Consider the following 15,042-nt stretch of genomic DNA (forward strand, 5'->3'; position numbering starts at 1 on the left):
TGACAAAAATTAAGAACGTTCCATCTGTTAATAGATGGCAAAAATGTACACTTAATTCTGTCTCTCTTGTCTGTCCTTGATATTTATCCCATTATTGAGGTGCACCATATATAAATTCGCTGTTTGCAATGGTCTAGAAATCATGAAGAAGTAGGTCTTTCGTAGTTTAATCATAGAATAGTGAAGATGTCAGATACCACATCCAGCACAGAGTGGTTTACGCACAGATGAATTAACTATAAGACTCCGTATTAGGTGGTGGCCATACTTGCACTACAAATTGGATAGCATGGAGAGTCCCTCTTCTCTGTCTATCACGGAAGACAAAGTCTTCACGTGGTAAAATTGCGTACAACCGTAGGAGCAAGGAGCCAACTTGGTTCACGGTCGGTCTAGACTAGTGGGACACAAATGAGGATTAAACGGTAAACAAACAAGTATGTAGGCTTTTTCAATTTCTTCAACTTTAGTTTCTTTGATTGGGTATCCTATCTGCACAGAGGACGTATTTGAACACGTACGCGATGGCACTCCATCATTGAGCATGTGGAATTGGCTGATGGATGCTTTCGTTTGAATTCGGTGGCGCTTGGCACCATTTATTAATCACAAAATAGGGAATTACATCTTAGCACAGTATTCAAATTAATAATTTATAAATTAATATATTATAACAATGGAGCGTTTTTTGTTGTGAAAATTACCAAATTGCCATAGGATTGTTTTTTTGTTTAGAGAAGCCCCTGAAGAAGGGATTTTTCCCAAAATGCATCGGGCACCTCATTCTTGATTTGAAAACATCGCAAGAATTGAAAGTTGCCACAGATTATAGTGTAAATAAGATTTTGAAATGAAAGAGATAGGATTGGTCTCTGTATGTAATAGAATAAATGTCAAATGTGTTTGAAAATAGCAGAATGTTGTCTGATAAATTCCGGAATAGTGCTCACTGAGCCCAAGATACCAGCTGTTCTTGACTATTCAAGCCATATACAACTAATACACATGTAACTGTTGAGTATGAGAGAGAGAGATCTACACTACATCGTGAATCCAGCCCCCTTTAAACAATTGTCAAGAAAGCAAGATGGCAGATCACACAATGGGAACACTCTTTAAAGAGTTTCTAGCTCCAGAGTTTGTGTCAATTTAAGCAATGGAATTGTTTGTCTATGAAGATGTGTATGAGAATATTGTCAAGACTGAGTATTAGAACAGCGTAGGAAGAAAGAACTAGAACTGTATCTGAGGACACAATGTCTTATCCCTGAAGAAGCCACACTGAGAAAGGCAAGAGCCATGAGTCAGTAAGTGAGAGCATGCCATCAACACTGAAGGTATCAAGGAAAACATAATAATTATTAAATAAGAAGTTAAAATTCTCATTAAAGAGCTCATGATTAAAATGCACCAGAAGCTGCCAGTGAGTAGATCTGGAGCATCTAGGAACGTCTAGCAAGTTCCAACTGAAATTTGGGGAAAAAGCCCAAAGAAACATACCCATTTTAGGAGTGATACCTTCATTATTTCTCCAGATACAGAAGTTGAAAAAGGGGGAAGGAATCCATGTCCTTGAGACAGAAAGTAATTTGTTAGTGTTTTGTTTTCAGTGCACTGCGTAAAGGCTATTCAGTCATCTACAGTTTATATTGCTTCTCTTAAGAACATATGAATTGTCTTTGTTCAGCAGACTTCATACCTGAATAGAACATGGTGGTCACACATCCAAGGGATTGTCCCCAATTGTAAAATTTGGTATTTTCTTTGGCAAAGCTGTTTGTGGCTTGTTCATTTGTTTCAGAGGAGGAGATGACAAAAAAGACTGTGTCTTCATTACAATGAGGCCTATTTTCAAGTAGGTTGAGCAATGTCTCAACATCCTGTTGGTGAAGGGATATTTTCAGTGTGATTAAGGTTCCTGTTTTGACAATCTTTCTATTAGTGGTGCTGCACTCCTGAAAGAAGGGATGCCACCTACACACCATTATCTTGGACCCAAGAACTATGTGGTGTAGATTTTCAACTTTTCTTGCTCATGTTCTTTGAAAAATTGTATTAGTTCAGACAGGCAACAGAATGTACACATTTTACATAAACAAGTTGGGATCTACAGGCAGTCAGATCCTTTACAAGGATGCAGTTCTTGTTTGGACTTGTATAGTGTTAAGTAGTTCCTTCTAACTTACCTATTAGCCGAGGCAAGTATCAGGTTAGACTTTCCCAGAATGTATTCAATGTATATAAGGTTTGGTTGTGTGCTTTAAGAGACTTCCAAAGTGGTTTCATTCAGAGGTGCACTAACAGCCCTCTTTCAGGTTCCAACTTTGGCATTGTGACTTAGAACCCCAGAAGAGAACTACTTTTTTCTCCTTATGTCATACTGAGCTTTTTTTAGTAGCTTATTGATAAACCATCTGCAGGCATCTGCCCGCAAAGTTTTCAGTAGTGACCCACTCACTCTGGTCTAGGCCTCGGAACAGGAATCCTTGAACACCGCCAACAACTCTGTAATTTAACAGATTTGATCTTTGAGAGATGTGTTGACCTTCGTCATCAACTCCTATTTGTTAGCAAAAAGTTCAGTACATTTTCTATTAGCCAAATGTATGGCTGTAAATGAAAGGTCATGGATTCAAAAGTTGTAAGAAAAGTGTAGATTATGTATTCTTTGTTATCTTTATAAGAAGCGAATAAGCATGCAGTCCTATTTCACAAAAGGCACTGACGGCATAAGTGGGGGAAAACTCTCTTTGGGAAGGGTTTGGTGACATTTGTTTACATCTTGATCAGGTTTTGGTAGATACCGGACAGGGCTAAGTAACAGGCTGAGAAATATGGCACCAACCTATCCTATATAGTCTCTTTATTGCTCTCTAGCTCTGTCCTACATCTTACTCACTTTACCACACTGTTGAAGTGTTGCCCTAGGAAATCTCAACAGGGACAAGAGAAGGACATAAACACAAATCCATCTTGAAAAACAACTTCGATATGAAGAAAGACTATATCTAAATCGGGTACAAGACCTGGAATACCTACCTTGTTCGAAAAGCTCAGAACAAATGCTATAAATGCAGAGTGTCAACCATTTCTTTCTAGGTGGATTCCTGATATCTGGCGCTGCTTCTCTTTTACAGGGTCAGTAATGCTATCAGTGGTGGGATCAGATGAGTTATTGCCTTGTGCCGCTTTAGTCTTAGGATGGTTTCTCTTCTTGGCTGATGAGTGAGGAGCTGCCATCGTGGATTGGGTGGAGGGAGCCCTCTGGTCCTTCCACCTACTCTCTCTTTCTGCTGCTTTTACTATGCCCAATGGCTACATTGAGTCCTCTAATGTATCCTTATTGCTCTGGGCTACTGTACTGCTGTAGAGGAGACTGGGACTGTTTCACCCTGAAAATCAAGGCTAGCATAAATGAGGATGTCCCTGTACAGGTGTCACCTGCGAGGACATGCACGAAGTTTGGAGGTTTCCTGGGAGAAAGGACTCTATTCAGGAACAGTGGGAAGTTGCCCATTGAGAACCAGAGGTGCTGATCAGTAACGAAATGCTGAGGTCCATTTGAGAGACTTGGTGCTTAGCTTTGATGTTTTAAGACTAAGAGATGACTTTAAACCATTCTAATGTTATGGCAGATAGTGGAAGAAGTTAGAAAAATAAAAACATTGCCATGAACCTGACGAGGAGCCAAGTCTCTCTTTTTTTTAACCTTATGGTTTTGGATTCTGGAACATATCTTTCTTGTGGTTTAGATTTATTATTTTTATGCAAAGTGCTGCAAAGTAGAGTCATCAGAAACCCACCTTCTGTAGAGCTGTTCACTGCTAGGTGAATATACCGTAGTTCATGAAGGTGAGTCTTGAACAGTTCTTGAAATGTGTCATGATGACATGGGCTTATTTTCGCATTTTGTCTTATAACAGAAAACTCTGTGCACAACCACAGTTCAATATTTCATTGCAGGGACTGATGAGGTGGCTATTTCGTTTCCTTGCTATTGAAAGTTGCACAGACCTTTCCACCTGTCCCTTTGTTCGTAGTATACTACAGAAGTTTAGATTGTTACCTAACACCTTTACCCTGATACATCACTAGAAAGTCCTAGTCAGTTGTTACATACTCTAATTTCAGAGCATTTGTGATCAACCTCCTTGAATGCAATGGTCTGGAACTTCAAATCTTGGGCTGGGTTTTGAAATCCTGAAGTGTAGTCATTTGTGTTTTTGACAGTTATATTTATATTCCGATACAAAATGTCCTCCTACTGAGATTGGTATGATTTCTCAACACAGAACACTTCCTTTTTTGTTTGTGGTTGTGGGTCAGTTTCCAAAGAAACCTCATCTAAACAGTATGCCTAAGTGGATTGTCACTTTCATTGGATTTGCTACCAAGTCCCTTTCTTTATTAGGACGTTGCACCTTCCAGAAGGGCAAAAAAGACCCAAGCAAAATTGTTCTGGAGAAGATCTGCAAGTATGTGGTGCAATTGAGGTTTCCTTAACTTTTGTAGGGATTCTTTCTTTGTTTTGGTCTATATCCATCAGAGAGATTGAGTGTTCTTCAGGAAGTCCGAAAGTTAATTCTCACTACCAGGTACTGTCTGGCCATGACGCATTTCTGTTGGGGATCTTGTTAAAATAGTATGTGAAACTATGGAAGATCCTGTGCTAGATTTAAAAAAAAGTTTTAAAAAAAATCCCACTCCTCTACTGTCTGTCCCGATTTTTTTTCATGTCTTCTCTGATACTTCTGAAAAAAAGTAGTTGCATGTGGTGCCAGAGGACTGGTACCTTCACAGGCATAATTATGCCATTTGGTACAAGTACTATTTAGGCCTTAATGAAATTGCTATACATTTCTTTTTAAAGTTTAAATTTTTCTGACAGTATTACAAATGTTAAGGTTTGTTCATACACCTGTGCAAATATATGAAAGAGATCAATGCTAGCCAACCAATATTGCATGTAAGTAACTTTTTTTGTTTACACTGAAATATATTTCTTTCCGTCCTACTCTGTAACCGATTATCACACCACACCTCAAATGTCTATTTTGCTCTGGTGCATTCTCCTGATGCGACCCTACAATTTATCACAATGTTAAGTTAATATGCATCTCAGTTTTTCGTTGCTGCAGTGTCAGTTATATAGCCTTTCAAAATTAAAAAGGATATACACTGGTTGCTTAAATTGTATTTTAATCCTGATGCTCATATCTGTGCATTTTGAGTTCATAGCTAATGTTAAAATCAGTCTTTTTCTATCATACTTGCTTTGATTTCTTGTTCTTACTAATGCTGAGAAGGTGTGATTCTTCTAGTCATGTAAACGCTTTAAGTTTAAATGTTTTGGAATTGTGAATTGGGTTGTTACACAGTGTAAGTTTATACATCTAGGAATCCAATAACAGTTGTTTCATCTGGTCACCATTTTGTGAAATCTGAAGCATATAAAAACATAAAACTAGGATTGTTTTTGGGATCGTTACAGGGACCCTATCTCGAGGTTTTACAGTCGCCAGACAAGAAGCAAACACCTTGCCATCAAAAAAATGAATGAGATCCAGAAGAACATAGATGGGTGGGAAGGAAAAGACATTGGGCAATGCTGCAATGAGTTCATCATGGAAGGTACAATGATGAGGGTTGGAGCCAAGCACGAGCGACACATCTTCCTATTTGATGGCTTAATGATAAGCTGTAAAGCGAACCATGGACAGTCCCGACTCCCAGGCTACAGCAGTGCAGAGTACAGGCTGAAGGAGAAGTTCATCATGAGGAAGATTCAAATTAATGACAAGGAGGACACATGTGACTACAAACATGCTTTTGAACTGGTTTCAAAAGATGAAAATTCTATTCTGTTTGCTGCCAAATGTGCAGAAGAGAAAAACAGCTGGATGGCTGCATTGATTTCTCTTCAGTATCGCAGTACACTCGATCGCATGCTTGACTCAGTGTTATTACAGGAGGAAAATGAACAACCCCTGCGCCTCCCCAGTCCAGAGGTGTATCGGTTTGTAGAGGAAGACTCTGAAGATAACATTGTGTTTGAAGACAACCTACAAGCCCGGGGTGGAATCCCTATTATCAAAGGCGGAACAGTATATAAATTAATTGAAAGGCTTACATACCATATGTATGCAGGTATGATTTTCATAAGCATATGTTTTGAACAATATGTTTAATCAACTAACATTAAAGTGGGATTTACTGAGTCTTTACTTATGTTAGTATGGGGAAAATATATTACAGACTGATTTTATCCCCCCCAATGTTACAATTTTTGATGTTAAGGGATATATTTCACAATACTGCATAAGAGTACAGGAATATTTGTAATGCCGGTTGACTTCCTGCATAATGTAAATAATAATGTGATGAGATATGTGCAAATCAAAAAATGTAGTAGTTTTAATTGATTTCCAGCAAAAATGTCTTTCCGTTTGTGGGGGAACATTGTAATTATTTTGGGTAGATAGTCATAGAGTACTTGTAACATGCTGTATCATTCACAACGATCTTACTTTATTTAGAGGTCTGAATTGCAATCTGGGTCCTTAAAAATGTTAACAGTTTTTGTGTGCTGTGGGAGGTGAACAAATGGACAGAAGGCCAAATGGTAGGTTCTTGGGCGTCTCCTTGTGCAGACTCTGGAAGACTGCAGATTTCAGCTGCTGTTAAAGGAGTGGTGGCCAAAGGTTAGAGGTATAGGGCGGAAGGTAGGTGACTGATGGTGGCTGCAGGGTAGAGTAGGCACACTTGTTATAGATAGAGGCAAGCTGCACATGTCAGGGAGTGAATTGGCTTGGGGGGAGAGACAGCCTTCCAACGGGGGTCTATTAAGTGATACAATGAGCTTGTCTTTGAAGATTGGTTGTGGCAGGAAGGTAGAAAGAGAAAGGGAAAACTTCTGTGGGATGTACAAGGCTATTTTGTTAATGGTGCTTGGGTGGCTGAACTCTGTGATAGGAATGGTAAAGAGTGACTCTTTTTGGGAGGGGTTTCTTGTAAGAGGCAGATAATTTTTCCAGAGTGGTTTGCTTGGAGGACAGGCTGTGGGTGGAAAGCTGATGACTGTTGGAGGGTGCAGGTTGAGAAAGAGGCTGCGCAAAGAAGATGCGTAATTGGAAGAGCAAGCAAACGGAACACACAGACTGAACAGGCTTTTCACCTTTTGCGCAATTTTGGAGAACATTTTGTAATGTGTTGAGTTACCTGCGTCTGACAACACATTCCCAGTGTGTATGCCTTCCCTTCAGGTGGCAAGGAAAAAGCTTCCCTTGCCCAAAATGTAAATATTTGTTACTATTTAAGTGACACGCAAGTCACTGACTCTGAAACCATCAGCTGCTTTCAGTTTGATCCATGCTCGGAGGCACAGTTCGGACCGCCGAGTTCAGATCTGCTCAGGAAAGGTATAGTTGGAAGAGTGACACTCTTCCCTTTCCAACAGTACCTCTTGGTAGTGGATCCATGCTCTTGGATACCCTCAGCAGTGTAGTCCCAGCACAGGGATCTACCCACTAGTTGCCTCGATTTGTCTTGAAGGTGGGGAGCACCCCCCTGGCATGTCCAGTTGATTCACACCCCCACCTATGGGCTATACAATTTTTTTTTACCACCCTAATTGAATTTACCGTCGATCTCCCTGCCTGTTGCTTTCTCTTTTTAGCTCAGTCGAATTTGCTGCGCACATTGCTTGACAGAAGTTAAAGAGTGGAAATACCTTAACTTGGCGTGCTTGGCTCAAAATTCAATACTGTAGTCATGCCATTCTTTACTACTCTAAGATAATAGTATGGTTTGAAATTGATTGCCAGGTTTTCTTCATTTATTATTTTTATGGTCTCCTTAATACAGCTTTGTACTTGTGTATTAGCTTTGAAAGTTAGACATTGAAGCCCTTCTCTAAAAAGCGGTCATATTTTTTTAATCTATTATTTTCTTTTCAGACCCTAATTTTGTGCGCACTTTCTTGACTACATACCGCTCATTTTGTAAGCCCCAGGAATTACTCAGCTTGTTGATTGAAAGGTAAATATTCTTCCACAATTCCATTCTTATATTCATGAATCAAATAGAATGTTTCTCTTAAGACAGCAAAAAAGAAATTGCAATAGTATCTGATTTTTAATCTCTAGTTACATGTGGATTAAATCTTGTGATGTCTCTAGAGAATTATGTTCTGTAGCTATGTTGGGTTTTAGTGAGAACACCACAGTACTCGTTGCAAAAGGTTAACAAAACTAAATATTGTCTATTATTTTGTCACATCTTTCATAGGCAGTTACCACTACACCTCAAAAGACTATTAAAGCCATCCTCACTCCTTGATATGGTTGCCTTATCTCATTGTGGGCTTAAAGCCCCTTCTTGTCTGACGTATTCACTCTTGGTACTATATTTTCCTCCTACACCTCACTATTGTATTTGACACCCGTTTCCTAATTATATTAAAGATTTACTTTTAATGGCTCAATTTTTGTTAATAAAAGTGTGGAAGTTGTTTTTCTTCGAACAAGTTTTTTGAGTTATGAGGTATAGTGACTTCTCCTCTTGCTTGTAGTGTGCATGGTCAGCAACTCCATTGTTTGATTGTTTTTTTTTTTCTGCCATCGGGGTAAGTAATGTGCTCCTCTGTTGCGGTCGACACTGCTATTAGGATATTTTCTATTACCGTCAGTATTGTTTTCGATCGAGATTCTATCACTGTTTCTAGAAATACTAGATTAACGTCAAATTCGTCAATTGGGACTTGATTCAATCGCACCCTTCGGGCTGACATTTTCTTCAAAGTTCTTTGTGAAAAAACAACAGGGGTGATGGAATTGACACCTTTTAAAAGTTGTCCTTCATGTCACGCACAATTTCCACACACAGATTTACTCAAGGCATTTATTTTCTGGTCATCAAGAAGAAACGTGCAACACCTGCAGGTCGTTCCGATCAAAAATGACTTTCTGAGATCGGAAAGCTAGAAGACTACAGATGTCTTGATGCAGCATGGAAGACAGGCCAGAGAAACTGGAAACAGAAATGGAGGCACATCTATCAGCTGCAGATGATGGTAACTGCTCTCCAGAACAAGCTCCGACTCCTATGCAGAGCATGATAACATCACACCAGGGCACCAAACTGTGACTAATTTGCCCCGTCTGCCTCCACCCAAACAGCCAACACACCAAAAGTCTGCTGTTGGGCCACCACTGCATATGGGTCATGGTCGGCATCGACTAGTTGATTCCAGAATGTCTACCTTCGGCTCCGAAGAAACAGACTAAAGCACAAGTCCTCAATCCGAAACACCTTGCATTGGAATCAACCCGACTTTACAAACCTAAAGCAAAAGCTACCACGCCTTCAGAACAGAAACCTTCGGATCTGAAAAAACAACGAGACTTCGCACCAAAAAAGATAAACTGAAACACTCTGCACTGAAAGTTACTGGAGATAAATTGAGGTCGGAACCGAAAAAAAAAAAGACCGTTGCACAATCACCAGAGACTGTACAGCCAATACTTGTACAACTGCATCAGCAACTGGATCCTCGGCTAACACACTTAATGATTCACACTAATACAGGAAGAACTATCACCAGGCCCCCTCAGGAACATGTACAGCCAGCAAAAAGAGAACTTTTGTTTCAAGACACAATAGATATTCCTTTTGCAAAAATGTACTAACTCGATAACCACAACAGCCACCATTCTATGACCCTATAGATTCACCAGAGGGATCACTACGTTCTTTTATAGGGAATGGGGGTGATGATGACCAGCATTCATTACCACCACAAGAAGACGGGGGGCGTTTGACACAGACCCACCAGATAATACTGATCCTGATCTTTATCCATCCAAACACTCCCCTCATGATGACCCCACTACTTACCATGACCTTCTTAGTAGGGTGACTAATTTTCATGAAGTAACACTACACACTGAGGCAATAGAAGATTACTTTCTGCTTGAAACTTTCTTCTACTCAACGCTCCACACAGTATCTTCCCATGCTGAAAAGAATGCTCAGACATGCCACAAATATTTTTAATGACCATAGGTGGCTCCTCTGTTTGAGCAGAGAAGCGTTGTCCCACTGAAATGCCCCCAGAGACAAAAAATAAAATGGTAATGAAGTTCATTCATTACCATTTTATTTTTTGTTACAGCGTCCCAATTAGAGGTCAGGACGGAGGTGGGCTGCTGCTAACTGGCAGTGGCAGAGAGAGCAGGGCACCTTCAGTTTAAAGTGCACATGTATTTTTGGCTGGCAGTCTTGCGACGTACAGCCACACATGCATACTTTAAAACTCTCTAACCCAGATGTCTTAAGACAGCTGAGTTAGAGATAGCAAAAGCCTCCAGTGCTCTTCTGAGCGCTGATAGAGGTCGCTCTCACCAATCCTGGCGCTGCTCTCATGCTGGTGAGAGCAGCACCAGTATGACTTGTGAGATTGAAGCCTACCTGCCTCGAGGAGACAAGACCATCGAGGAGGACGTTGCGCTGCAGGTAAGTGTTCTAATAAAAGTTTTTAATGTTCCATCCTCCCCATCACCCTCAGGACATGCCAGCCGCCACTGTTAATGACCCAGTTAGATCTAGGATTATTACTCCCAGGGTTGAATAAAAAAATATAAACCCTCCACAGCAGACCCTACATACCTTAAGAATCAACTTGCATCCGACTCTTTAATAGGGGCTTCTGCTCGTAAACGGGCAAACTCTCAAGACACTGGTGAAGCTCCCCCATCAGACAAAGAGATCCTAACTTATAAACGCAGTTGGGAAAATGGTAGCAGCACAGTCATCCAAACATTGGAAAATTGTCAACTCCATCGGTCTTTTGTCACGCTATGATAGGGCACTCTGGGACAAAATGGAAGAAATTCTATAAAACCTCCCAGAAGAACAGGAAAGAAAGGGCATGCCAAATATGCATCAAAGGGAAAACTTATCTCCAATGCAAATATAAAATGTGCCCTTGATGCTGCTAACACAGCTGCTAGGGGTATAAATACAAGCCTTATACTGAGACTGCATGCCTGGCTAAGAGTATCTGGTTTCAAAACAGAATTTCAACAGAATTTACTAGCCCTTCCTTTCAATGAAGAGCATCTTTTTGGGCCACTGGTGGATACGCTCCTAGAAAAAATAAAGACGGACAACGAAACAACAAAAGCCAGTGGGAGCACTTCAGACTCAATCACAACGTGGTTCCTTTCGTCGCTCCACCTATCGTTGAGGATCTAAAACAACCTCCACAGAGACACCCCCCTCCTAAAATAAAACACAAAATTAAGTATCCTTCCCTAGAGGATACTATAGGGGTCCTATAGAGGAAACAATAATAGAGGCAGAGGTAAAGGATGTTTTAACAAATCCTCAACCACCATCACCAAGCCTCGACTTGCCCACCATCCTCCAATGACACAACACCTGTCAGGGATATACTACAACAATTCCTTCCCGCATGGATAAATATCACATCTGAACAATGGGTGTTAGATATTAGCCAGCATGGTTTATGTCTGGAGCTCACGTCAACACCTTCAAAAATTCCTCCTTCCACCCACAGATTATCAACAGACCATCAGAAGCTATTAAAACAGGAAGTTCAAGCTCTACTGAACAAAGGAGCAATAGAACTAGTGCCATTACAACAACAGGGCACATGGGTATATTCCATTTTCTTCCTTATACCCAAAAAGTATGGAGCTCTATGACCTATCCTAGACCTCAGACCTCTAAACAGATACATCCTTTCACAACCTTTTCATATGGTCACTCTTCAGGACGTCATAGCACTTCTCCAACAGGGAGTCTTCATGACTGCATTAGACCTAAAAGATGCATATTTTCACATTACAGTTCACCCAGCACACAACAATACCTCAGGCTTGCTTTCAACGGACAACTCTTTCAGTGCTTCTGTTCGGGGTCACCACAGCCCCCGGGCTGTTAACCAAATGTCTAGCAGTAGTGGCAACTCACTTGCTAAGACCAAACATACGTGTTTTTCCATATCTAGACGACAGGCTTATCAAAAGCAACACACATCACAAATGTTTGAAACACACTCCGACAACAATATATTTACTACACCAGTTGGTATTTACACAATCAATGCAGTAAAATCACACCTGCATCCTCTCCACGTACAACCTTACTTGGGAGCGATCCTAAATTTTCCAACAAGAGTAGCTTAACCAAATGCAGACAGAATAAAAAGTTTCAAAACCCTTGTTTCTCAGTTTCAGCCTCGCAAAAATCAGTGAGAGCAGTTACGCATTTTCTAGGGTCCATGACATCATGCATACTCATGCTTTACTCATCCCAGACTCAATGTGCGCCCTCTACAACAATGCTTAACGCAACAATGGTCTCAAGCAGAGGGTCAATAAAGGCATTCGACACGCAGTCAATCCCTTCTACATATCAATGACTTAGAGCTGCTAGCTGTTCATATAGCGATAAAAGCATTCCTTCCTCACCTCAGAGGCAAAGTTGTCTTAATCAAAACAGACAACATGACTGCCATGTATTATCTGCGAAAACGGAGGGGAGGCAGGCAGATCTCCACAACTGTCTCTCCTAGCACAAACAATCTAGAAGTTTGCCCTACAACACAGCATTCAGTTGTTCGCATAGTACATACCAGGAGTGGACAATGACGTGGCAGATCTCCTATGCAGGACACATCAACAAGTTTGCGAGTGAAAACTCAACATTCAAGTCTGACACTCATACTTCCACCAATGAGGACAACTGAACATAGACCTATTTGTAACACCACAGAATACAAAATCGCAAAACCTCGCCTCCAGCACCTAAAGTCCAAAGGCAAATGCACTGTGGATCAATTGGTCAGGGATATTTGCTTACACTTTTCCACCTCTCCCTCTACTTCCATTTGTAATTCACAAACTAAGGCAGACAACACTACTGGAGTTGTCAGTAGCCCCACATCAACTACTACCCAACCAACAAGACCTCCTCACTCCAAACCAATGAGTGATACGACACCCAAAGCCTAGATCTCTCTTGCAATCTGGCTCCTGGTGTCTTTATCTTACAGGGCTAGCTGCATACCTTCAAAATAGAGAGAACACTTCCCTATTTGGAATCCCCTAATTAAGACTTTTCTACAAGGCCTTAAGAGTATACCTAGAGCTCCACCCACACCAGTGTGGAATCTTAATGTTGTGCTAACAAGGTTAATGGGTCCACCATTTGAACCACTGTGCACATGTCCAGTACAGGTTTTGTCATGGGAATTTGCTTTTCTCATTGCAGTTACTTCACTCAGAAGAGTGGGAGAAATTCAAGCACTAACTCTGGAAGAACAGTTTTTCCAAATACATAAGGACAAAGTAGTTTTAAGATCTAATCCTAAATTTCTACCTAAAGTAGTATCACAATTTCACATGGCTCAATTCATTGAATTGCTTGTATTTTCCCTCATTTTGTAAACACATATGGGGGTTTGCCCAAAGGATCCCACAATACCTGGGCAGGAAATCGTCTAAACATTGGTATTATATGGAAATTAATTGTTACAAAGGTACTTTCCACTGTGAAAATATAAATTAGTCACTGGTGATGTATTTAATTATACCGAGCAATATTTATTCTGATTTTATTTTAACACGCATTGTAAAACGCAAGAGCATCACACACATTAGAGTTAAGAGCACTGATGTACTTTATAGATAGGACACAACCCTTCCGGAAAACAACTATTTGTGTCATTCTCCAAACCACATAAAGAGAAAACAATTTCCAAATCAGTTATTGCTCATTGGATAGTAAAATGTATCCAAACATGCTATGCTAAAGCCAAAAGACACCTCCTTACCCACCAAAATCCCATTCTACAAGTAAAAAAGGGGCTTCTATGGTATTTCTAGGGAATATTCCAATAGCTGACATATGTAAAGCAGCTACGTGGACTACACTGCAACCATTTTCCAAACATTACTGTGTAAATGTTATAGCAAGACAATAAGCAAATGTTGGTAAAGCAGTACTACGTACATTATTTCAAACAAATGCACTGGACATAAGCTAGTCACAGCTTTGAAGTAGAACTGCTTTTTAGTCTATGCTAAGCATGTGTATCTACAGCCACACATGCCATCAAACGGTGAATGTTACTTACCCTGTAAGCATCTGTTTTGTGGCGTTTAGTGCTGTAGATTCACATGCACCCACCCTCCATCCTGATGACTTGTGTTTGCATTTTTATACATCACACATTACATTATTATATAGTCATCTCCATAGGATAGACTATCCTTTCTCTCCATCCTTACCCACCAAGCAGAGAACAATCTAACAGTGGGGTCTATGACATTGCGCACTACAAGCAAGAAGAGGAGTCACTATACCTTGTGACTCGAAAGACGACTTTTAAGAAAAATAACTTGCACACTTCCGAGCCCAACACTAGATGGCAGACCTTTGCTAAGGATATGACTCTACAGCACTACATGCCACAAACAGATGATTACAGGGTAAGTATCGTTCACTGTAGACATATATGTATGTATCCTGCCAAGCCACAGCAAACGCTCCACTTTCAGCAAGCGAGTGCACTGAAAATGCTTTTGCATGCTGTAAGCGGAGCAGAATTGCTTGCACACACAGGGAGATGCCTTTCCAGCAGCTCTCTGTGTGTGAAGCAGTGCCGGCTCCCACAGGAGGCAGGGAGCTGGCAGGGACCGCCGTGGCCTTCAGGTTCACTCCACGGTCCTAGCGGACAGTGGGTGCCCTAGAGGCACCCACTTTAAGATGGCCAGGCCCCGAAAGAAGGGGTCCCCTTTCTCCACTTCTCTGCAAACACGACTACCAGTTAAAAAAAAAAAAATAGAAATTCACTTAAAGAACAAAAGGTTACAGGGACGTTATAGTTAGGCTCAGATTTCAGTCGTAGAAAACCATAGAAATTCAGCAGTTAGTTACCTGAGCTAACTATAACTTATGCCCCTGCAATGCACTGCTTATGACTTCACATATTACATCACCCATGAACTGGTCAGT

General features: G+C 40.7%; 1 protein-coding gene across 1 annotated transcript in view; it reads left to right on the forward strand.

Moving 5' to 3' along the window:
* SOS2 (SOS Ras/Rho guanine nucleotide exchange factor 2) overlaps positions 1 to 15,042 on the forward strand; it is a 324,695-nt gene that overhangs the window by 167,198 nt on the left and 142,455 nt on the right. Inside the window, exons 10-11 of the mRNA XM_085627000.1 lie at positions 5,492 to 6,147; positions 7,956 to 8,037. Of these exons, the coding sequence (XP_085483126.1) occupies positions 5,492 to 6,147; positions 7,956 to 8,037 (738 nt within the window). The remainder of the gene's footprint in view (positions 1 to 5,491; positions 6,148 to 7,955; positions 8,038 to 15,042) is intronic.

Source organism: Triturus cristatus, chromosome 9 (assembly GCF_964204655.1).
Source record: "Triturus cristatus chromosome 9, aTriCri1.1, whole genome shotgun sequence".
In the NCBI taxonomy this organism is placed as follows: domain Eukaryota; kingdom Metazoa; phylum Chordata; class Amphibia; order Caudata; family Salamandridae; genus Triturus; species Triturus cristatus.